Genomic DNA, 23,408 nt, shown 5'->3' with positions numbered 1-23,408 from the left:
AGGACAGAGCCGGCCTCCCTGCTGCCTCCACTTTGAACCAGGAAAGAAAACAATGGAGACTGGAAGTCGGAACATGAAGAGGCTCAGAGACACACCACCTTCCCCCTGGTGGTCAGCCCAGAAACATAGAGCAAGGTACTGGTCCTTTAAGGCAGCTGAAAAAAGTGGGAGAGAGACAGAGAAGGGAGACAGGTCTCTGTAGTGCAACTCCTTGTCACCAGAGAGAAATTCCTGCTCAGTGATAACCAGAAGATTATAAGGCATTGGGGTGGGGAGGGCTGAAAAAAACACAGCTGTTCCTTACCTACATCATCTTCATTTTCACTTGGCTGAATCACATGATCTCTGTAAAACTACAAAACAAATGGGAAATAGATTTTGTTCCAAGCTTGGAAAATTTCAGAATGCAATGTCTTTTTCAAAAAACACTCACTGTATTTCAAAAACGCTCATTGTTATTTTTTTTTTTAATGTCATGCAAAACCACCCACAAAGAATAAAAGACGATCGTCTGTCTTAGTAAGCTCCTAATTTTCCCAAACAGCAAAAACCAGGGCTTCAACCATTATTCTGGGCCACTGGGAATTTTTTATTTCAAATAATGCAGGGGGCTGTCACTGGGGGAGGGGTGACATTGACCAGCTCTTTTCTTTTACAGGCATCAGAGAAAGAAAAAACACATCCAAAAGCTTTTAGGTGAACAACCTATAATTTACTTTCCAAAAGAAAACAAAATCAAAGCAGACCACAGAACATCAGAGCCATCTGTTCCCTGTGTAGTCTAATTCATTCCCCAGTGTGATTTAAAGACATGGGAGCTCTCCTATGAGCCACTCACTCCCATGTCAGATGCAAACACATTGGCCAGAATCCAGCCCATAGTTAGGACTGCTGAAGATATCTGTTCTGGTTAACTAGGGGCCACCATCAAATAACCATAAATGCAAGCTGTGAAGGCTGGTCCAATAGGACAAGTCCGGTGCTGCCCCACCAACCAGTCTCCCCTAAGCCAGTCCCTGCCTGCTTGCCTTCCTTTATCACAGTGTTGCCCTTGTAGAACTCAGCAAGGAAGAGGATGGAAGATGGAACTAGAATTAATTGGCTCAACCTGCCATTGGCTCTGGCTCAATCTACCGTCTGGGCTCCCTGCTTTCTGCCCCACCAGCCACCACTGAAGGCAAGGCACTCTTACAGAAAATAAAGGACTAGAGCTGAGTGACAGAACATGTTGTTTGCAATGCAATCACCAGCAGAAAAAGGATCACAGGTAACAGGGAAATATGTTGAGCTTCAAGACAAAGGAGTGCCATTGAGGGGGGTCCAACTAAATACAAAGCAGCTCCACAGAGACACGTATTCTAAGACGCATGGAATAAGATGGTTGTGTTTCATTAGTTCTCCCACAAAGCAGAGTTAACTGCATTCATCATCAGTAAGACAGCACGTTTGATTTTGGACATAGTAAATTATTGCCATCGACTTTATGTCAAAACAAGATAAATAGAAGTCTCTGCAGAACAGAGCTGCAGTCATAAAAACCCCTAGTTCTCAGAGGCTATTCCTGCAGCATATATGCCCAACTAAAATATGACTGGTCACAATTATTGTAGCTTTGTATCCCAGGCAAAAAATAAGAATAAAATTAATTCTTCCCCCATAGCAAACCATACTGTCTGGCTGAATGTTGAAATTACTCAGGCAGCTTAGATATTTCTCTTGGAAGAAGAATAGAAAGAACTGCTGTTTGGAAGGCATAAGCCAACTTCATTTTCAATCCTGGAAGGTGCTGTAGAAGAACCTCCGTGGATTTAGCCATTCATAAAATGATAATAGAACTGTACCGTTGAATCTTCATTTTTGAAAGCTGGCTCTTCAGAAACAAAGTCCATTGGATCTGTTTAAAGAGAATCCGTTCTTCCATTAGGATTTGGTGGTCGCCAATTGCGGAAGTTGATTCCACCCCCCAAACACAATGAAAGTGAGAAATAGAAGGATATACATAGACCTAACAATGTTCTTTTACGATATAAGCACGGCTCCCAAAGTAGCATGCCTGTGGTTGAAATACTAGACATTTCTTCAACAAGCTGTTGTGCTGTTTTAATGGGCTGATTGTAAACAAGCTCTCTTTTTTCCTTTAAAAGGGGCGTGCTGTGAAAATACATGCTGAACCCTAAACTAGCCTTATGGATTAATATGTACTTGTCGAACTGCACAGACCGCCACAGGCATTTTATAATACACATGGGATCCTGATTTTATTATTGAAGAGAAAAAAAGGGAAGGCAATTTCATGCATTTTAAAAGCTAACTCTTTCCCTTTGACTACAGGGAACAATTGTGACTACAGTATTATTTTGTTTCCTGGCTCCTTTTCAAAACTCTGAAGGAAGGACATACTGCACCAAATCCATATTTAATTCATTTTCCTCCAGCCACAGACAGTGCCAGCATTATGAAAGAGAGACATGAATATTCTGCGCCTAAGCACATTTTGTGTAATCTCCTGTTCACCCTACAACCTATGTGAGTAGGTAAAATAAATGGAGTTTTTAAAAATAAATGAATAAACTTCGCTGATACCTTGTTTAATGTTTGGTGGGGTTTTTTTGTAAACCACTATTTACAATTAAGCAGTATATACATTTTATTAAACAAACAAATATTTTTTCTTTTAGTCATTTTTTATTATACTTCTCTTGTTTCATGGGATGGAAATCTATCATTTTTTAACAAATACCGGTACTCTTAGCAACACTTTCAGATATTATATAAAAGCAGGTGGGGGGGGGAGCCCAAGTGAATCATACTGCTTCTTTGCAACTTCCTATGCAATATCCAAGGAAAAATGCTGGGAATTCAAAGACCTGGAGAAGAGGGGGAAGTTCTGCCTGTAAAGCTGCTCTAAAAAATATCTGAAATGTGCTGCTTTATAAAAACAGGTGATCACTTTAGTGTTTTCATGTCTGTGTATGATTTTTCAGCCCTTGTTTGATCCACAGTAACAAAGCATTCGTACCTTTCCTTCAGAGAAATACTACCTCCATTCTTAACACTGCTTCATTTTACATCAAATTCCTGGCCTATGTTTTTGAAACAAAACTAAATACAGAGGTACCTCAGGTTATTAATGCTTCAGGTTACAGACTCCGCTAACCCAGAAATAGTGCTTCAGGTTAAGAACTTTGCTTCAGGGTGAGAACAGAAATCGTGCTCCGGCGGCGCAGCAGCAGCAGGAGGCCCCATTAGCTAAAGTGGTGCTTCAGGTTAAGAACAGTTTCAGGTTCAGAACGGACCTCCGGAACGAATTAAGTACTTAACCCGAGGTACCACTGTACTCATGATAGTGTATTCAATTTTTCCCTACAATGTGTTTTTCTCAGAGCCAACAGCCAATAGCATCATTTCTAAAGACTAGACTTTTTATAGTGTCCCAGAACTCAAGGCACCGCAGTCACTTAGCAATCTCCTGCTACAGGAAGATTTGCATCTAACAATCATATTCTACAATGTAGAAACACCCAGCTGGCAAGCCAACAAGGGTGAATGCAGACTGCTCTGCCATCCATATCTAGTGGACAGAACACTTGTTATCTTATTCTATGCTCAGGCTTCCCTCCTAAACACTGACAGATTCAGTTTTGCTCTCCCACCTCCAGAAGCCTGAAGGTGGCAGACTAAGGCAGGATGCAAGAAAAGGACCAAAATGAATTTCTAGTGACAAATTGCTGGAAGTGCAACAGAGGGCAATGCTGAAATGCTTCTGAGCATTAACAAGATTTTTATTCTTTTTCTTTTATATCCACCAAGCAGACGGGGGGGGGGGGGACGTGGACTGCAAGAGTCTGACACAGTAATATACAAGTGCCACAAACAGTGGATAAAATGAGATAAAGAGTGCTTGCAGACAAAAAAGAAAATGCTAAACTTTAATGCATGGAGAATGGTTTACTAAGTTCTTCTAAATACTTTCCTGAGGACTAAATTCTAAACCAAATTGCTATTTGTCATAGATTTCCTCTCCCTTAAAGGACTCATTTAGCAAACAGAGTGTTTTGTTAATTAAAAGTGTATGACTGGAATTTCAGCCTCACTCATTTTGGACGTGATTAAGTTATGGGAGATTCACTCTCATAATAAGGGGAAAACAATTGCTAAGCATATTACTTCTGTGTTGTTTCTAAGAAAGAAACAACACAGAAATGGTGACCTTGAAGTCTTCCAGATGTTGCTGGACAACATCCCATAATCACTAACCATGGACCATACAGGTTCCCCACCCCTGCAATGTTGTTGTCATCGTCATTGAAATTTGTATACAGTGGTGCCCCGCAAGACGAATGCCTCGCAAGACGGAAAACTCGCTAGACGAAAGAGTTTTCCGTTTTGGAGGTGCTTCGCAAAACGAATTTCCTATGGGCTTGCTTCGCAAGACGACAATGTCTTGCGAGTTCCTGCTGGTTTTTTCCCCTCCCCCCCTTTTTCTAAGCCGCTAAGCCGCTTATCAGCTGATCCGATCAGCAGATAAGCTGCTAAAAGCCGCTAATAGTGCTAATCCGCTAATCCTTCAATGGGCTTGCTTCGCAAGACGAAAAAACCGCTAGACGAAGAGAATCACAGAACAGATTCTTTTTGTCTTGCGAGGCACCACTGTACTGCCTTTCATCTGAATATCACAGGGTGGTTCACAACATAATACAAAATGAGAACACAAAATACATAACAAAACAAAAACAAAACAAAACAATAATGCCCCCCAAACATATTTAAAAGGCCATATAATGTTAATCAGTCAAAGGCCTGGATATAGAGAAACATATTCACTGTGAGGGGAGAGACTCCATCAGGCAAGGCCTCCTTCCACCTGCCTTGCTCTACCCTCTGCTTCTCAATGTGTATTGTATTCTTTTATGTACTGCAGCTTGCCGTTGTTTTATTGATTATAGTTTAGATATTATTGAAACTGTTGAGTGGATTTCTGTTTAACTTTCATATGTTGATATTATTATTTTATACTATTCTAATGATTGTTGAATGTTACTTTTTTGATGGAGGTTGTCTATTTTAAAGTTATGTTTTATTATCACATTTTTGAATTGCATTCGATTGTTATAAGATGTAAAATTTTTGTTTCTTCAGCTTGTATTGAGTATTGTAAGATAGAAAGGCGGTATACAAATAAAAAATGATGATGATGGTAGTGGTGGTGCCTAAAGCTATGTAACAAAGGCGCCAGGCAAGCCTCCTTTACAACTTACACCGACTCTCTGCAATAATGCTTCACATCTCCTTTGATCCAAAATAGTTCCTTTATGAAACCAAATGAAGGACCATCTCTAGTTAGAACATTTAAAGCTGTCCTTCTGTAGACACTTAACCCAAGTAAACCTAAGTCCCACTGCAAGGCCTGCTTCTGAGTAACATGTGTTGTGTCTATATCCGCAGGCTGATCTTTATATGCCCTATAATTTTTTTCTACTGCATTAAAGGAATGTAAAGTGAAGAAGATTCCTATGCCAATGATGAAAAATGGATAACTATGAATTATTTTCCCCTCTTGGTTTCAACATTATAATATTTTGTGGATATCAGTCTACAAAAACTCTGATGTATGACAATGCGGCAAACACGCAGAATCTTGATGGAATCAGTTCTGCTTTGTGAAAATCGAGTTTCGAAGTGATAGGAGTGAATCTCACAAAATTACAAATATGCCCTCAAAATTAGAGAAGCAAAAACTTCATTAACAAAGATACCTGGAAAAGTGCTTTATACGGTATATATTACACTGAAATAGCATCAGTGGAATTCTGCCCTCTTCTGGCATTTTTGAAGAATTTACAGATGGCTAGTATACGGAGTCAAAATATTTAGATCCCAACTACCTTCACACTTCAGTTCCAGGGTATAACATCTACAGATTTCTGTGTAGAGCAGAGCCCATTTGCCTTACCCAAAAATCTGTCCCTTATATCCCAGCTCTGTTTGCCTGCCCCTGGTTGTCCCTCAAGTTGGTGAGCTTCATTTGACATCCACATGAAACCAAGCCTTTGGTTCAGTGGGCATCTTCTACCATCACCTTTAAACATTTGCCAAAAACGTTTATTTGCCAACAGGCTCATTTTCTGTGGTCGCTAATGCTATGTAATTTTAAATATTCATGTGGTTTTTACTGTTATGTACATATGTACAGTATGGGGGCCATTTTTCTGTGACAGTTCTCCCTAGTACAGAGTACCAGCGCCTCTTCCTTTGCTGCCCGTGGCAGCCATTTTGTGATGGAATCTACAATACTTTTAGTAACGTACAAGTACCGGCACCTCATTTTTATTTTTACCAAAAGAAAGCACTGTGTGGGTTTATATACAGTGGTACCTCGGGTTACATACGCTTCAGGTTACATACGCTTCAGGTTACAGACTCCACTAACCCAGAAATAGTACCTCGGGTTAAGAACATTGCTTCAGGATGAGAACAGAAATCGTGCTCTGGTGGCGCGGCAGCAGCGGGAGGCCCCATTAGCTAAAGTGGTGCTTCAGGTTAAGAACAGTTTCAGCTTAAGTACGGATCTCTGGAACAAATTAAGTACTTAACCCGAGGTATCACTGTATTGTTGCAAACTGCTTTGGTGGTTTTTATGAAATTGTGGTGTTTGCAAGTATTTAAATAAATAAATAAAGGAATCACAAAGGCGCATCGAGGCGGACTTCCGGGTTGGCGCGGACAGCTAATGGCGGATTCCCTCCAAGCTCCGGAGGGAATCGGCTCCGCTGGGGACGGGTCCTGCCGCGACGGCGACGCGGGGACCCTCAAAAACCTCAGGCACGGATGCCTGAGGACCTGGTGACTCGGTGGGCACCTTAAGCGCCCTCCCCGATTCACGAAGAGCCTTTTTAAAGGCTACGGAGAGGATACGGAGAGTGGCATGGTGCTGAGAGTAAACCGCTACCCCAGCGGAGCGAAGCCGTGTGCCATGGCTGAAGAGCGCTGACTTGCTTCCTTGAAAATCTGGACTGAAAGAATTACCCGTGAGTAAGACGGATTGGGACTTTAAAAATTTTTCCTTGAATTGGAGACGACCGGGGGGTGTGCTAAAAGGAAGTCCGCACCCCCCCCCCTGCAGACGATCTAAGCAACGACATAAGAGCTAAGCTGGAGAGCCTACCCTTGGTGGGGTGAGTTAAAAAGGACACTAACTTTCAAGATTTAGTTAAAGGAAATTTTGTGCTGGAGAGTGGAGTTTTGGAGACCCTCTTTATGTTTTGAACAACCCCCCCTCCCGGGCTCGGGAACGTCCTGCCTTTGTGCCTGTGTAAGAGCTGCGGAGTTTGACAGCTGTCAAAGCTGTCAAACGGGCAGTTTAAAGCGGAAAAATCACTATTTAAGATCCCTCTGGATTAAGACGAGTTATAATTGAGTTAAAATTGTTGGAAACAAAGTAACAATAACGAGCTAAAGGACTGTTGGAGAAAAGACTAATAAGTAACCAGATTCCCTCTAGGGGGAATTCTGTGAAACTACAATGGATACAATGGCTGTGGATGGAAAGTTACTAGTGGAAATCGAAAGGATGTTTCAATTGGTGGGAATTTTACAAGAGCAGAGCTTAGCCATGAATAAACAACTTAACATTATGACCTTGGGAACAGGCAACTCTGCTGTTTGTATTGAGGACCTGAATGAGAAAGGATCCACAGCTGAATGGGAAACAATGTCTACAGAGGTGGAAGAGACTAAACAAGAAAAAGAGAAAGTAACCTTGGGAAGCAACAACCAAAAGCTGACATCTGTGGAACACAAGCAAGGAGACTCTGGGAACACATCTACCACAAGTCTGCGAAAGATGCAGAAGAAGAAGGAGGAGGTTCTGGGACAATATGTACAGGAACTTAAAATAAAGAAATATGATTGGGGCCTCCGTTTGGACTTTGACTTTGAGGATACAGGCTTTGTGGAAATACTCCAGCAGTTGCTTTCAAATCTCCTTGTGGGAAGAGAATATGTTTTGATGGTGAAAGATCTTTTTCTAGACTCGACGACTGACATAAAGGACTACCAACGAGACCGGCGGAGAGGGACTGAAAGGGACTTGAAAGCCTCGGACGTGAGGAACCCAGGCTGAGAATCTTGACTTTGGATTTTTATTGGGAAGGGACAAAAACCGGGGATGGGAGGGAGGGAAGAGGAGATTCTTAAAAACTCTTAAGACTTTCATGTTTGGTTAATATGACTTTTATTCAAGACAAAATGAAAAATCGATGGAAGAGAACTTAAGTCCAACTTAGGAAAATCAAATTTTTTTATTAGAAAAGAGGCATCAAAATGAATAAGATGGTTAAGAGGAGAAATACCAACTTGCTGATATAATCTTGGGAATTGGGATGCACGAGGGGGGGTGGGGGGAAGTCAGGGAACAAGGTTATGAGAAGAGGATCTGCTGAATTTATACATGTTTGTGTCTTGTGTTATTGTTGTGTTTGTACTGTCTTTATAAAAGCGGAAAACCCAATAAAAAATTTATAAAAAAACAAAAAAAAACAAAGGCGCATCGAACCCCTCACCCCTTCTCTATCAGGGGAAGGGAAGAACATATGTGCATGAAGTTCTCTCTCCATACATATGGGAGATTCAGTTCCACAAATGCAGCATGAGAAATGTAATTTTTGGTTTGAGAAGAGAGCAGCCAATCCAAGCCAAACTGCCGGAGATTCTCCTCCCCCTCTCTGTCCCACAGCTTTTTTTGCTCATATACTAGGATGATCTGCGCTCAGACACCTATGTTGGTCCCATCTACTGGGACTGGGTCATAGTTAACAAATCTTATCAGTTATATCACAGCGTTCAAGGCCTGGTCAGCTTCAGGAAACTTAATTTTCTCAATAGAATGTATATTTTAATGACTTTTTAAATCTTTTCTATACACAAAGTGCTTTATAACGCTGTTCTCCTTTCTTCCTTGTAACCATCCTGAAGTCAAATTATTAAAGGCTATTCAGCTCAACAGCAAGCACCTTGACATTTACTCATGAGATTGCTTTCACCCCACATTGCCTATGTACTGAACAGTTTTCTGGCTGCACATGAAACAAAAATTATTTCAGTGTATTTTACACACCTAATTCGTGAAAATGCCACAGTAAGGACAGAAAACCCGTACCTTCTTCAGAAGCTGTAGAATTGCAAGGCATCTGAACTCTTTTCAAGGTCTCAGCTTGCTTTGGAGGAAGATTCTTCAAAATAAAATAAAATAAAATCATCTTGTTATTTATTTATTTAGACATGCACATCCCACCTTTAATCCGAAGACCTCGGGATGGGTAACAACAAAATGTCAGTAAGATACCATAAAATCTTAAAAGCACAGGAAACAAAACAAAACAAAACATATTGTGTGCATGCATACTGTCAGGGGTTCAGGAGCAGAGGCAAGGGCAAGGGAGGAAACAGAGAGCGAGGGGGAGGAGGCAGAAGAAAAGATGAGTGATGACGACGACCCGAGATCTCCGAGTCTTTCCAGTGAATCAGAAGATTCACAGAAAGGAGCACCAGTGGTCAGGGCAAGGGGGAAGCCTAGGGGGACACCCCAGGAAGATAGAGCCAGAGGGGACTCAGAGGAGAGCAGTTGGAGATCGGGACCAGCGTCACAGCCAGAGAGCAGGGAAGAGGAGGAGCGCCAGAGATCAAGCGCTGGCAGCTCGCAACAGGGGGGAGGGCACGAGTCAGGAGTGGCCACACCTCCATCGGGGAGCGAAGAAACGGTCAGACGGAAAGTGGAAGGTTGGGCGCGCGCGCCAAGTTCAAATGCACAGGAAAGTGACGCAGTAGGCAGCCAGGAAAGCGAGCCAGGTCCTAAAGCCCGGCGCAAGGAGACAGGGAGTTCCGGGGGGTCGGCGTCAGAAGAATCCCGGAAGGAAGAGACCCCGGGGGGCAGAGGGACCCAGAGGAGAGCAGTCAGGCGGAAAAGGTGGAGCAGGGCTAGGATATTAAGTTGGTGCACAAGGGGCGGAGACTCAGACGGAGCTTCGCCGATCTAGCCATTAGACGTAGAGTTGCACGCAGCAGCTTGGGAATGGAAACTGTAACTCAATAAAGACTTTTACTTAATGACCGCTGGCTAGCGTGATCCTCTGTGAGCTAGGATCTTGAAGCAGCTCTGACACATACTATATACATTTTAGATAAAACAAACTGTATCTCCAATATCACATACGCAAAGCAAACTTGGAGAATAATACTTTTAACATGCTCCAGAAGGTCATGGCCATGGTCTGAAGGCCCAGGATACAGCAACCTCACTGAAGTTAAGAGCAAAAAGAACTTACACAGGAAGCTGCCCTTTACAGAGTCAGACTGACAGTCCGCCTAGTATTGACTACACTGATTGGCAGTGCATCTCCAGGGCTCCAGACAGGAAATCCTTCCTAGCCCTCCTGGAAGATGCCAGGAACTGAACGTGGAACCTTCTGCATGAAAAGCAGATCCTGTGACACTGAGCTATAGCCATTCACCTGTGGCCAAATGTCATGTTATGAGAACTGCATGTATGACAGCCAGACTGCAATACAGTGGTACCTCGGGTTAAGTACTTAATTCGTTCCGTAGGTCCGTACTTAACCTGAAACTCTTCTTAACCTGAAGCACCACTTTAGCTAATGGGGCCTCCTGCTGCCGCCGCACCGTGGGAGCCCAATTTCTGTTCTTATCCTGAAGCAAAGTTCTTAACCTGAAGCACTATTTCTGGCTTAGTGGAGTGTGTAACCTGAAGCGTATGTAACCTGAAGCGCATGTAACCCGAGGTACCACTGTAGTTAAAAAGACAAGCTATGTCAATATGATTCCAGCTCCTATTTTGATATACTTCAAATTTAAATATATGAATAAATAAGTATCTTAAAACATCCCCCCAAAGAATGCAAGTAAGTAATTTTACAAGGATGCTGCAAATTTTGTTAGTTCTCTATGGCTTCCCCAGGAGCCCCACAAATTAATTAACCCATTCATATCATGGGAATGGATATGAATTTAATCAGTTAAGAAGTTTGTACAATAGCAGTATTGGCCCTTGTCCATTTGCCAGCAAAAGGCCATTAGTCTCTCTATCCTTGAGGGATGGAAAGTTAATGCCTTTGGAAGGCAGCATTGCCTTTTGGCTGGAAAGACTGGACTCTTCATCAGGATTTCTGTGCAAATCTGGCTATTTACAAGTTGAGGAGGAAAAAGGATGAAAGCACAACTGGCGCTCTATTCAAAACCGAGGAAAGCAGCCACCCATAGTTACATATAAAGCCCTGAAAACAGCCTCTCTCTCTTTGAAGCCTTTCCAGGCATCTTCACTCCAAGGAGCAAAAAGGAGAAAGTGTGTTGCCCCAGATCTTGCTTACTTAAAAGGAGGCCTCATTTGGCATAGTTCAGGGGATGTCTGGGCCACTCATCACATTACTCTTATTTTTTAAAAATGGTAATGTTTGGGAAGATGGGAGAAACTTAATTTGGGAATGCTAAAAATGTGCTTTATTTGAGACATGTACTTTGCTGGAAGTCAGGGTAGATTCAGATCGCTTGGATCTGGTACACTCCTCCGAGATTGCCTATGGCAACGAAGAGGTGGCACATTAAATAAATAAATAAATAAATAAATAAATAAATAAATAAATAAATAAATAAATAAAATGGCATTGTTCTCCAAATATCTCTGATATGGCCAATGTTCAAGGGTGAACTGTATTCCAGCAATACCTGGAGAGCTACAATTTCCCCATTCATGTCCTATCCTCTTTGCATATTCTATCCCAAAACCATTTTCACCCGATTCTCCTGCCAGGTTTTTCTCAGGGGCACTCTTAAACTTAGGCAGCCAAATGAGTGTTTATTTACCATCTCTCTCTTCCAAATTCTGAGCAGCCTTTGCTGCTTGTCTGCCCAGGACATCCTGTTTATTCTTTGTACTATGGACTCAGTCAGACATTTCCTACTAATTTTCTTGAACTGTATTGTAGAAGTCATATTGCTGGTTTGGGCATAGTGCAGCTCTTTTTCTTAAAATATGCATGCTACACAAAGTACTTTATGCACTTTGCCTACATGAGGGGCAAGAGTGCTTTATTTAATTTGCATACCAACTTCTCAGCCTTCCATTAGCAACATTTTCAGCTATGCTGCAATTATACCCTCTGTCAATAGCTGTTTCAATATTTACCACAGTACCCAAGAAAAATTCTGCATCTAGCCTATTTTCATAGAACTGTTTATTATGAAATGTTTATTGCTTTTCATTTCTGTTCCAATTGGAAAGATCTGTGCCAGTGTAGATAGATATGGTAGTCCAGAGAAAATCAGGCTCTCAACTGGAATCAATAGGATTTATACCTAAGTATCACCTACTTCTCTGGGAATTAATTTTCTATGGCTTTTACGCAATAGATTAATCATGAGTGATCTTTTGAACCCTGGCCATTGCATTCAGGCTCCACGCATACATGTCTGTAACTTAACTAGTTAACACATCTCATGGCCCAAGTCAACAAGTAGGGTTTCCCCTCATCTAAGGGACAAGAGGAAGGGAGAACACACAGTTAAGTCACTGTACCTGAGTACAACAGAAATCTCATCTACAGTATTCTGATTTGAGGATACATTGCAATCATTTTAGGATACAATTTTCTGAACAGCCGCAAAAAAACAACAACCCACGAAATCACAGAGGCCAATTGTTTTTAATGTATTTTATATGACAATTAAAATGTTGCAAAGGTAAGCAAGCAATGGGCTACAGTCTTGTGAATTACCATTTGTTTACTTGCCTAGGATGTGTCGCAAAAACCTCTCAATGAGCATCTATGTAACAAGCTATGAAATGCTTGCTTGTTATTGCTTTCCCTCTCCCAGCTTTGCATGGAGAAGGAGTGGAGACTGACAAACATCCAACATTATGCTCTCTCTTCCCTCTGCAATAAGTGCTACTGGCAGTTTAAGGCCAAAAAAGTCAATGAATTTTCCAGGAAGTCTAACATAACAGCTGGTATGGAAGTCTCCACCGCTGTTGTCTCTGGGTCAAAGAAGAAACCAGCAAGGAATCTGTCTCTTTGCCTAGTTCCCTGCAGCACTCTGTGCAAAAAAATCACAGGAGCTAATTCCTACCACTCCGTTACCTAAGGAAGAGCAATTCAACTACCGTATGTGAATAAACAAATCTTTAAAAATTCTGCGAAAAGAAAAATACACTTCTCTGTACTGCTGTTTTGGCACTTACCTTGTGCAGAAAAGCTCTATCCCATAAATATTTCCTGAAGAGTTGAACATCAGATTCTAGCAAATGGTCTGACGTGCGATTAAGTGTCAGTGTCAGAGTTCCTGATGAATGATCAAATTGTAGGATTGCAGTCTCACCAAGCTCCACTTTAGAAATCTCAGATGGATGGCTGGGCTGCCTCCTGAAAACAACACATTCGGTAGATTAAAAGAAGAGTGCAAAGCTCAGGAAGCATGTAATGCAAAAGGCACGAAACTCCTCACTCTCCGTGGCTTCCACCTTTTCAGTGCCTAACCTATTCATGGCAAAAAAAAAACCTCAGGCCAAAATAGAATGAAGGAACCACAGCGAGCACTGTTTTACCAGGAAACCTTTCCCCATGAACCCACAAACTGACCTTTACCCTAACAGAATAAAATAATAGGAGGTTTGACGCCTGGTTTTCTCTATTATTTGTGAGAAGACGCAGCTCACTTTCACATGAACATTGCCATTTACAGCAATCAAGCTGAACTGGCAGCCAGGAGGCTTATTAGCATATTGCAACAGAGAGTCTCGGGGGAATACAGCATTGTTTGAATGTTCCAAACAAGTGAGACATTCATAACAACATGTGTGATAACAGAATTAAGTCATTTCTCATGCAAATAAAAGTATGGATAACGTCTCATACAAACTGTGTACTGTGCAAAGCCAGAAATAAAAGAGAAATGTTGTTGAGGGGGGGGCAACTAAATTACTTTTCTTGTTTTTGTACGTGTGTGTTTTGTATATATTTTCTAACAGTGTCATGTGACGATTTACCAATGGACAGAGGCAAATATGTGGCAGACCAAATCAGCAGCAATACATTGCGTGGAGCCTAAAAACTATTCTGTCCCAATGTCTTTTGTGAACAGCTGAGAGGATTGGATAGAAATGGAAGGAGGCAACATAAAGTGACCAAAAGAGCTGCGTAATAACTGAGTAGTCAGTAGGGTGAGATTGTGAGACAGGCTAGCAAACATCATGCTAATCTGCTGCAATAAAATGAAAGGGTCTTAATAGCACCTTAAAAGCTAAGAAATGTCAAATCAGCATAACCATTTATAGACTAGAGTCTACTTCAGGCATAGGCAAACTCTGGCCCTCCAGATGTTTGGGACTACAATTCCCATCATCCCTAGCTAACAGGGCCAGTGGTCAGGGAGGATGGGAATTGTAGTCCCAAACATCTGGAGGGCCAGAGTTTGCCTATGCCTGGTCTACTTCATCAGATGCTAAGAGCTGATAATGCAATTTAAAAATCCAATCCATTTATCCATGTATCATGGTGAGAAAGTGTCCATAAAAAAACTCTAACATGTGAAAATAAATGCAGTGCAAATCAAGCACATTTGCTAGGGGATTAACCTAAAATTAACCTCATCTGCCTCTCCTTTGATGCCCCCTTTGTCTGCCCTGTTTCCAAATGTCAATAGGATGGGATCTCATTTGTATACTTGTTTCATATTAGTAACCAATCCAAGGTATTGGTTGAACATGAAAGAAGCATACACATGATAAAGGTAAAGGTAAAGGGACCATTAGGTCCAGTCGTGGCCGACTCTGGGGTTGCGGCGCTCATCTCGCTTTATTGACCAAGGGAGCCGGCGTACAGCTTCTGGGTCATGTGGCCAGCATGACTAAGCCGCTTCTGGCGAACCAGAGCAGTGCACGGAAACACCGTTTACCTTCCCACCTTACCTAACCTATTTATCTACTTGCACTTTGACATGCTTTTGAACTGCTAGGTTGGCAGGAGCAGGGACCGAGCAATGGGAGCTCACCCAGTCGCGGGGATTCAAACCGCCAACCTTCTGATCGACAAGTCCTAGGCTCTGTGGTTTAACCCACAGTGCCACAAGCGTCCCTATACACATTATAGAAGCTATTAAATCTGGCCCATAGCATTAAAAACTCATATGAAGGCATACCACTTACCTGGAAATGAGTTCAACAAGCCTCAAGTGCCCATTCTGTAAAGCCAAGTCCAAAGGTGTGAACCCATCTTCATTAGGTAGAGTGATTGCAACTGTCCCACCTGGCTGGCATAACAGGAACTGGGAAAGTTTAACCAGCCCCAGTCTCATTGCGAGATGAAGAAGTGTTTCTTTGCATTTAGATTCTAAAATTTAAAAATGCACATGAATGCATAAGAAATCAACTCAGTTTTGTTTTTTTAATTGATCATATGCATGTTTCAATTGAACAACAAGCATCTACTAAGACCCAGAGTAGTTATAAAAATAGAATTCCACATATACAGAATCTCCATGCTCTGTTGTATTCCTATTTTGCTGGGACACTTGAGAACATCATTTACAGCCACCGCCTTTCCAACCCCTTTCCACTTTTTCTTTAAAAAATTGCCAAGCGTGTAAACCTGAATGCAGGTAAGTTACAGGTAAATGCACAAAAACAGCAGGTTTACTGTACTGAAACTGCAGTTGCAAATACATTAAATTTAAACATTACTTTCCAAACTCAGAGACTAATCCCTATGAGAGAGCTTGTACACTTTGTAGCACTTGAATGGCAACTTTACAAAGATTTGTATCAGTTGTGTCTACACAACCATAGAAGACTCTTTCCTCCAACAGAGACATCAATGGGCAGAAGGATGAGGGATGTGATTTTCACGATCACCCCTTTCTGCTGTAGCTCCATCCCAACTGTTCTGTGGAGTTTCCCAAGCTTCCCAGAGTAGATTTTGGGAGGGTGCAGTGGACGCTTCATCCCCACCCTAAAAAAAAATGGCTTCTCCTACTTCTATTCACAGAAACCTCCACTGGACTAAAGAGCCTTCTGTGAACAGAGGGACACAACTGGATACCGCCTAGAGGTTTTTGCCACATGTACACAAATCAGGAAGATGCTGCAACCCAATCAGCACACCTGAGGCAGGCTCTGCACCACCTCAAATCACAATTGCAGAGTTAGGTATGCACATTACATCATACTGTTAAAAAAATGCCTAAGAGAAAATAAGTTAATAACGGCCAATGAGAGGGGCGGGGGGAACATAACATCACAGGCAAGCATGCAATTGTGCCCATTCTTCATTCTTCCAAGATTCCCACTCACTTCAGTGGGTGTATGGGGCCACAATAACTCTAGGATGAGATCTTTAACTAGGGTTGGTTATAATTTATACTGCATTTGTTGAGAATGCTTCCTTTTTCCTCTTCATAAGAGCTCATTATATTCATTGTTTGCTCTTTATACAGAACAAAGGGGCCACTTATTTATTAAAATAAAAACACCCATGTCAACATTAGCTGGCAACTCGGTGCTGTTTTCCCTAATGCTTCCTTTCCCAGCCTTTAACCAAATTAGTTTGGTGGGCTGTCCTTGTTCTGCATGTAAGTAATCTGACACTTTAACTTGTCCAATGAGCCCTTCCTCAGTCTCTAAGGTTCTGTTCTTGCATCTATTTTGGCTCTTGCATTCATGAGGCTTCTGCACTGTTTACAATGCTAAATCAGGGTTGCCCAACTGGTGGTGTACAACGAATAGTGGACCATATGCTTCTTTTCATTCTGCTCTGTCTGCCTGTGTCCTTTTAGCCTTCCACTTGCAAGCATGGCCTGAGGCCCAGGAAGCTGAATGGGAAGCATAGAGGCTCGCACAATAGACTTGTGTCAGAGCAATGAAATTCCACTAGGGCTAGATGCTGAACTTCACCCCAAGCTCCCACACTGAAGCCAGGAATAGGCTAACGGGATAGGTCTTTGTGGATTTAGAATGCAGAATAACTTCAAAATGGGGAAAACCAACCGCAAAGGCACCCCTTTGAGTTAAGCACCCCACTATCAGTCTTTCCTGGCAGAAGTGTACCATATCAACTTAGACATGAGACAGTTACCATTGGTCATTGCTGATTCATGTATTAGCTTTGCAGGATTTTGGTGGTTAATACTGCAAACATAACAACAATCTCAAAAGTAAGGTGCAATGTAACATATTCCTTTGTTTAATTTTGACTGCAGATATGTACTGTGCTTTCCTAGGTACAGCAATATTTAAATGTCCATGTCTCCCAGCTATGTTATGGGGCAGTTCCTCAGTTATTATAAGAAAATATAGGTATCAATAGTAAAACTGCACATGAATTTCCCTCCCAATTATATAGCTTAGTAATCAAAGCTTCTATGATAAATAAGGAGGTTTTGCAAGCTGACCTTGTAACCAGTGTAACAGACATGTGCTAATATTAACAGTAACAGTGACGTTACAAACACAATACATGGGAAATGAAAGGGCAAATTTTATTCTTATCCATGCACACCGTTCAACACTCTCTCTTTGGCACTGTGCCACTGCCTTTTCAACTATATTGTATTATGCTATTGTAAAGCAAGCCAGATAAAAGCTGCAGTCAAATAAGGTTAAGTCTAGCATATGGGTCTGTTCATGTGTATTCCATGGACATAATACAAATCATCAATCAAACCTGGTTTTCCAACCAAACAGAACCTACTCTCAACTTTTATGAAAGAAAACTGCATATCTAAATGAACATCCAGAAAGTTAACATAACACAAATTAATTGTTTTACATTACAGGCATACCCGCAATTTCTCCAAGGTATGAGTGTATTTATTTCTATATTGCGTCCATTGCAGCCATGTATTCTGCAATACCAACAAGGAATCACAGTTTACACCTGGTTTCATCGCCATATCCCCCACTCAGGAAACTGGGGAACACACTGTTGGTTTACAGACTCCTGTCTTGAAAGGCCTTTGGTCAGACTGTTCCTTTCAGGGTGACTTTAAGCCAGCTAGAGCAGTGGTTCCCAATTAGATAAGTACTGCAAACCCCTTGTTTTTCAAAAGTCAAGCCAGTGGACTGCTACTTTTGAAAAAATTGATATCTCTGTGGTAGTGTTTCTTAAGTGAATGGTGCCACAGACACCCTGGGTGGGTTACATGGGTTACCCCCTTGGGGTCCACAGACCACCAATTGGGAAGTAGTGACCTAGAAACTATTGCAAATTTCAGGACAGAAGTATAGCAGCCCAAGTCCCCTTGATCAGTAAGTTTCCAGGCACCCGCAAAGTACATTTTCATCAAAACTATAAGAGATCCAGTGAAAAGTTACAACAAAACAAGGCAGCAGTTCGGAGCTGGCGGTGAGAAAAAGTAAAAAAGTAAAAACATAAATAATCATTTTGGAAAGATGGAGGGTTCCCCATTTCAAAGAACTGTTTCTCATCAAACAGTTCCTTGGGAAAATAAAACCAGCCACTTCTTATTATAGAGGGCTGGAGACACTGCAAGGCAATGTGCAGCCAGGCAAGGCTCTAGTAGCTAGACGTTGCTTTGCATCATTTCTCAAGCCTGTAGCCAAAATATACAATTCAAGTGATAATATCAGCTCTAAAACCAGTCTGTTTAACCCATTACACAAATCTTTCTATTCTTTCTTGCACCTGAATCCTTTCCCCTGCCCAACACAATTGAAAACCAAACAAATATTTCTCCTGACAGAAGTGACTAAGATTTCCCTGGATGATTGTAGCTCATTCATTTCCAGGAAGGAAGCTGAAAACTCTGGATGTGTCTTGGAGGGAAGACAAGACATCACAGCAGGCTGACAGCTCCCAGTTGTTCCAGGCTTAAATCTTTCCTTCAGACTGTGTTGACAGGCTGTACTCATCCAATAACACATTTTTAATCTGGACATTATTTAACCCACAGATTCTACAGGCACCCAACCTGCTACTGAGATGGTGCTGTTTGTTGTTGGCTGCCTTTCCTCATTGCTCACAGCAAACAGGTTGTCTGAATGGTTTGCTATGAGAACAGGCTATAAGTTTACATGCCAGCACTAAGTCCTTTTATTTTGAAAGGGTTATGTTGGTAGTCAAAATGGCAGAAGTGCATCTGGTGAGAGGTTTAGGGGCAACCTAATGCCCAGTCTCCTTTTACAGGCCCTGCAAAAACCTCCTGAAGTGGTCCCATTCTTCCATTACACCCCTTCCTCCCTTCTGGGTCAATTATCCCCCATTTATCTTGGCTTTTAAAACTGTTTCAAAGAAATTGGGAGTAGTGTTTTATTAGAGAGAGAAAATAAAAATAAAACCCTTTTTCCTGTCAGTATGGCTTGGGGAAAGGGGGAATTTCTCCCTACACATGCATGTGTCTCTGTGCATAGCACACTGAAGTCAGAAAGGAATTCATTTCACTTGCTTTCTGGGATAGCAGCTGCACTGGTCTGCCATGGGGCAGCCCATGCATTAGGCAAGATAAGAGCCATTGCAGATCTGACCTCCTCCACACACCCGCCAATGTGCTGTTGCCAGCCCCACCCATGGCACCAACACAGCCCCACTGCACTCACTGCTATACCCTTGTTGTTGTTGTTGTTGGTGGTGGTGGTGGTGCTGCTATTGAATTGTGGCAGCAGCATAGGCACGGGTCATGGTACAGTCGCAGTGGCATGACTGGAAGCAGCGGGGGTTCAATGATGAGGACAGGGAGTGAGGGACCACGATCTGCCAAGGGGTGCTGGGGGAGGAAGGGGGGAGTCGGGGCATTTTGCCTACAACAGCAAAGCATCTTGGGTTGGCCCTGGGCCTGTCATATGAAAAAGATCATCTGTATACTTATTTGAGAGTAATCCCATCAAGCCCAATGGAACTTACTTATGGAAAATCATAGAGTCATAGAATTGGTAAAGTTAGAAGGGACCCTGAGGATCATCTGGTCCAACCCCCTGCAGCTGCCCCATATGGGAACCAAACCTGAAACCTTGGCATTATCAGCACCATGCTCTAACCAACTGAGCTTTCCAGGTAGACCTGGATAAAACTGCCTAAAATGGGGATTCTGAGCTGAGGTAGCCATGTTGAAAATTGAAGGAGGGCAGCCTATATTCCAGATTAGTTAATTCATCGCAAACCGGGTTCTACCCATCATTGGCTCTGGCCCCACTCACTACCAGCATATAACCCTGATAAGATTATCCCAGATATATGGCTCATGGTAGAAAAACAGCTGGCCACCCCTGTTTAGGATGACACGTTTGCCAAGAACAAGGGCGGGGGATAACAATCCACTATAAGCAGCATGGCCTTTTATAAAGATAAACATTTGAAAGATGAAAGCCTTTATTTACACGAAAGGGACGACGTAGAGTATATATTATCCACGCTTCCTCACACCCTCTATTTATTTGAGCCAACTCACATTCTTTTTTCCAGTTTCTGAGTGCAGAAGTAATGCTGATTAGACCATCAAAGTATTTGTGCCAAAATAATTACTTTTGAGCAGCTAGTAATTAAACCTAAGAAAACATGTCAACAGCCTTGTCTCGTTGGAGCCATTAATTTAGTACTAATCCGCGATGAACAACAGAAGTTGGCACTCAGATCTCATAGCTATGAACTTAGCAGATGCTCTTCGCCTGGCTCCTTCCATGGACCTGAATCTAAATTGGCCACCAGCATCATATGTTGCCTCTGAGTCATGAAGGAGGAAACTGCCATGTATGTGGTCTTCCTATATCATACGAACCCAGGCAGCTAACCACAAAACAGCAGATCTGGAGGCTGGTATGTCACATATATACCTGAGGCCATCTTCAATCTGCTCTTAATCCCCCGTCCCAAGAATTTTTATAAGAGTGCTTTAACACTGGGAAGATTTCCACTGATGTGCCTGGCTTGGTTGGTCCATGTCTGAATAATCCACAGCAACTGCAAATCGCATTTACTACTATTTCTGCCACTCTCGTTTCCTATTTTGCACTTCACAGTCCTACATTATACCTATAAACTGTAACTGGGAGTGGTGGACCAGAAATTGTAGTTATTCTATGATTTTTCACATGCATGGTTCTAATGTTGCAATACAGTTCTCTGCTCAAAAAATGCACCCAAACATGTATTTTAGGATAAAATGCATACAAATAATGCATATTGGGGGGCGGGGGAGAGAGACTAACGACCTTCTTTAAAACAACAGCTTGGTGCTGAAACAAGAACAAATGGATGAACATATTCAAACCTGACACAGACCAGAAATGACCCATCTGTCCATATGCTAGAGAACGTGGGGTAGTGCTTAGCAGAAAGGGGAGAAGAGTGCAGCTGGAGGTCAGGGATTTTGCAGGGGAGAGAAATAAAAAGATAGGCAACAGAGACAGCATATAAGGAGATTCTTCCACCATTCACTGATGTCGGCGGGCATTGTGTGCATAGAAGCTGCAGGATCTGGTTTCTTATTTAACGAAGCATGGTGGAAGTAAGCCAGATTTCAAAACTTGGACTAAAAACTTGTTGTTATTACATTAGAACAATTAAGCTACAACAGAATGGGTATGGAGAAACTGGAAGAGCCCCACAGAACCCAACGATAAACACACTCGGCAATGATTTGCCGGCAGCGTGCTTTAAGAAGAAATCATTATGCTGCATTAGTGAAAAACAGGAAGTCAATCGAATTTCTGGCAGAAAATTAAATAAGAGGCAGCATTTCCTACTTACATTTTTAGTTAGAGTCTATAATTAATTTTAGCATGCATTAAAACTCAGCAAAAATCTAATTTTGAAATATTATAAATTCCTATCAAGCATGAATCAACATCCTAGGATAGAGGAAACAGCAAATGCTTATCTACTTGATTAGCAAGCAGTTGCAGCCACCTAAATAATCTTAATGTAGAGCCAGCTGACATTGCTACGGTCCACAATAACTACTTTGCAGCAAAGTTACTGAAGTATGACAATAAAGTAAGATTAGTTGTGATTAGGAGTGTGGGGCCTAATGAAGAACACCTATATGGTACAATGACAGATGTGGGGAACCTTTGGCCCTCCAGATGTTGCTGAACTACACATCCCACCTTGGGCTCATAAGAGCTGCAGCAACATCTGGAGGACAAAAGGTTGCCCTGCCCAGCCCCAGCAGTTTTGCCTCCTCCACCACAACCACAGATACCACTGTGTGACCACAGTCTCTCCATGGGACTCCAATGACAAGCTCAGACAGCCACTTTTCTTAAAGCAGAAATAGTTCGCTACATTTATCGACTTCTGAAATGAATAAGGCATTTTCTAAACATGAGGAAAAATTAAGCAGTGTTTTCTATTATTTTTATTTTAAAAAACCTAGCCTTCTAATACCTTTTAACACTTTTATTAAATTTTTACCCTTATCATACTAAGATAGCTCCGTCAGCAGAGCCTGGGACTCAGAGTCATGGATTCAAAGCCCATATTGAGCAAAAGATTTCTACATTGCAAGTGTTGGTCTAGATGACCCCCAAGTCATCTTGGGTCCCTTCCAAGTCTACAACTCTGTGATTCCATGCAACATTCATAACTGAGGAAAAGAAATCACACAATCTAGTACGCTCACCTTCCATTTGCATCTACTCTCTGCGGCAAACATTCCTTACAATGAATAACAAATGGCCTCTTCCTATATGCAGTGAAGATTTCAAAGGTTATAGTTAATACTTTAAATTGGGCCTGGAAACAGACTAGGAACCAGTGCCCTTTGTACTTTGGATGGAGAACTCAGCAGGAACAAAAGTTGTGGTTGTATTATTACTGCTCCTTTACATTGTTTAACAAAACAATGGGTGTACATTTCATAGAAGGGCAAGGGTGTGTCCTACTCGCTAGGTCCATCCAACCATGACACCATAACTTTCCTGGCCTGGCCATCAATAGGTGTCCCATTTTAATCCTATTCAATGTCCCATGACCAAAGTAAAACCAAGCAGTATCCTCACTGTCTCCATGACAGGATTGCCTGGCCCTGAGCAGGACTCAGAGGGTAAAAGGGACGCCATGCTCTCCTTTCAAGGGAACTAGTTGCTATTTTGCTGGCGTGGTGCCTGAAACGAAGACAAACACACACCCAGAGTTCATTGTAGTCTACCATGCCACTGTACATAAAAATATTGGCTTCAAATGACTTTCCATAACAGAGGCACAGCATATGCAGAAGGAGGCAGAGCCTCTTGCTTCAGTAAGCTTCAAAAAATATTATGGACTTCAATAAGTGCCCCAGGGGTGAGGAACCATTTTGAGCCCAATAGTGGTTCAACCTTTTGGGGGGAAGGAGAATAGATGCCAATGATGCACGGATCAAGAGACAAAATTGAGTGAAGGAATACAAGTGAC

General features: G+C 42.0%; 1 protein-coding gene across 2 annotated transcripts in view; it reads right to left on the bottom strand.

Moving 5' to 3' along the window:
- ARHGEF28 (Rho guanine nucleotide exchange factor 28) overlaps nt 1-23,408 on the bottom strand; it is a 148,311-nt gene that overhangs the window by 89,562 nt on the left and 35,341 nt on the right. For both annotated transcript variants that reach the window (XM_081212475.1, XM_081212476.1), the window contains exons 5-9: nt 15,212-15,395; nt 13,250-13,430; nt 9,158-9,230; nt 1,842-1,894; nt 305-353 (exon numbers count right to left, since the gene is read on the bottom strand). In XM_081212475.1, coding sequence (XP_081068601.1) covers nt 305-353; nt 1,842-1,894; nt 9,158-9,230; nt 13,250-13,430; nt 15,212-15,395 — 540 coding nt within the window. The remainder of the gene's footprint in view (nt 1-304; nt 354-1,841; nt 1,895-9,157; nt 9,231-13,249; nt 13,431-15,211; nt 15,396-23,408) is intronic.

Source organism: Podarcis bocagei (genome assembly GCF_964188305.1).
Source record: "Podarcis bocagei genome assembly, chromosome: 11".
Lineage (NCBI taxonomy): Eukaryota > Metazoa > Chordata > Lepidosauria > Squamata > Lacertidae > Podarcis > Podarcis bocagei.
Note: the sequence above shows the minus strand (reverse complement) of the source record. Positions and strands in the feature narration are given on the sequence as shown.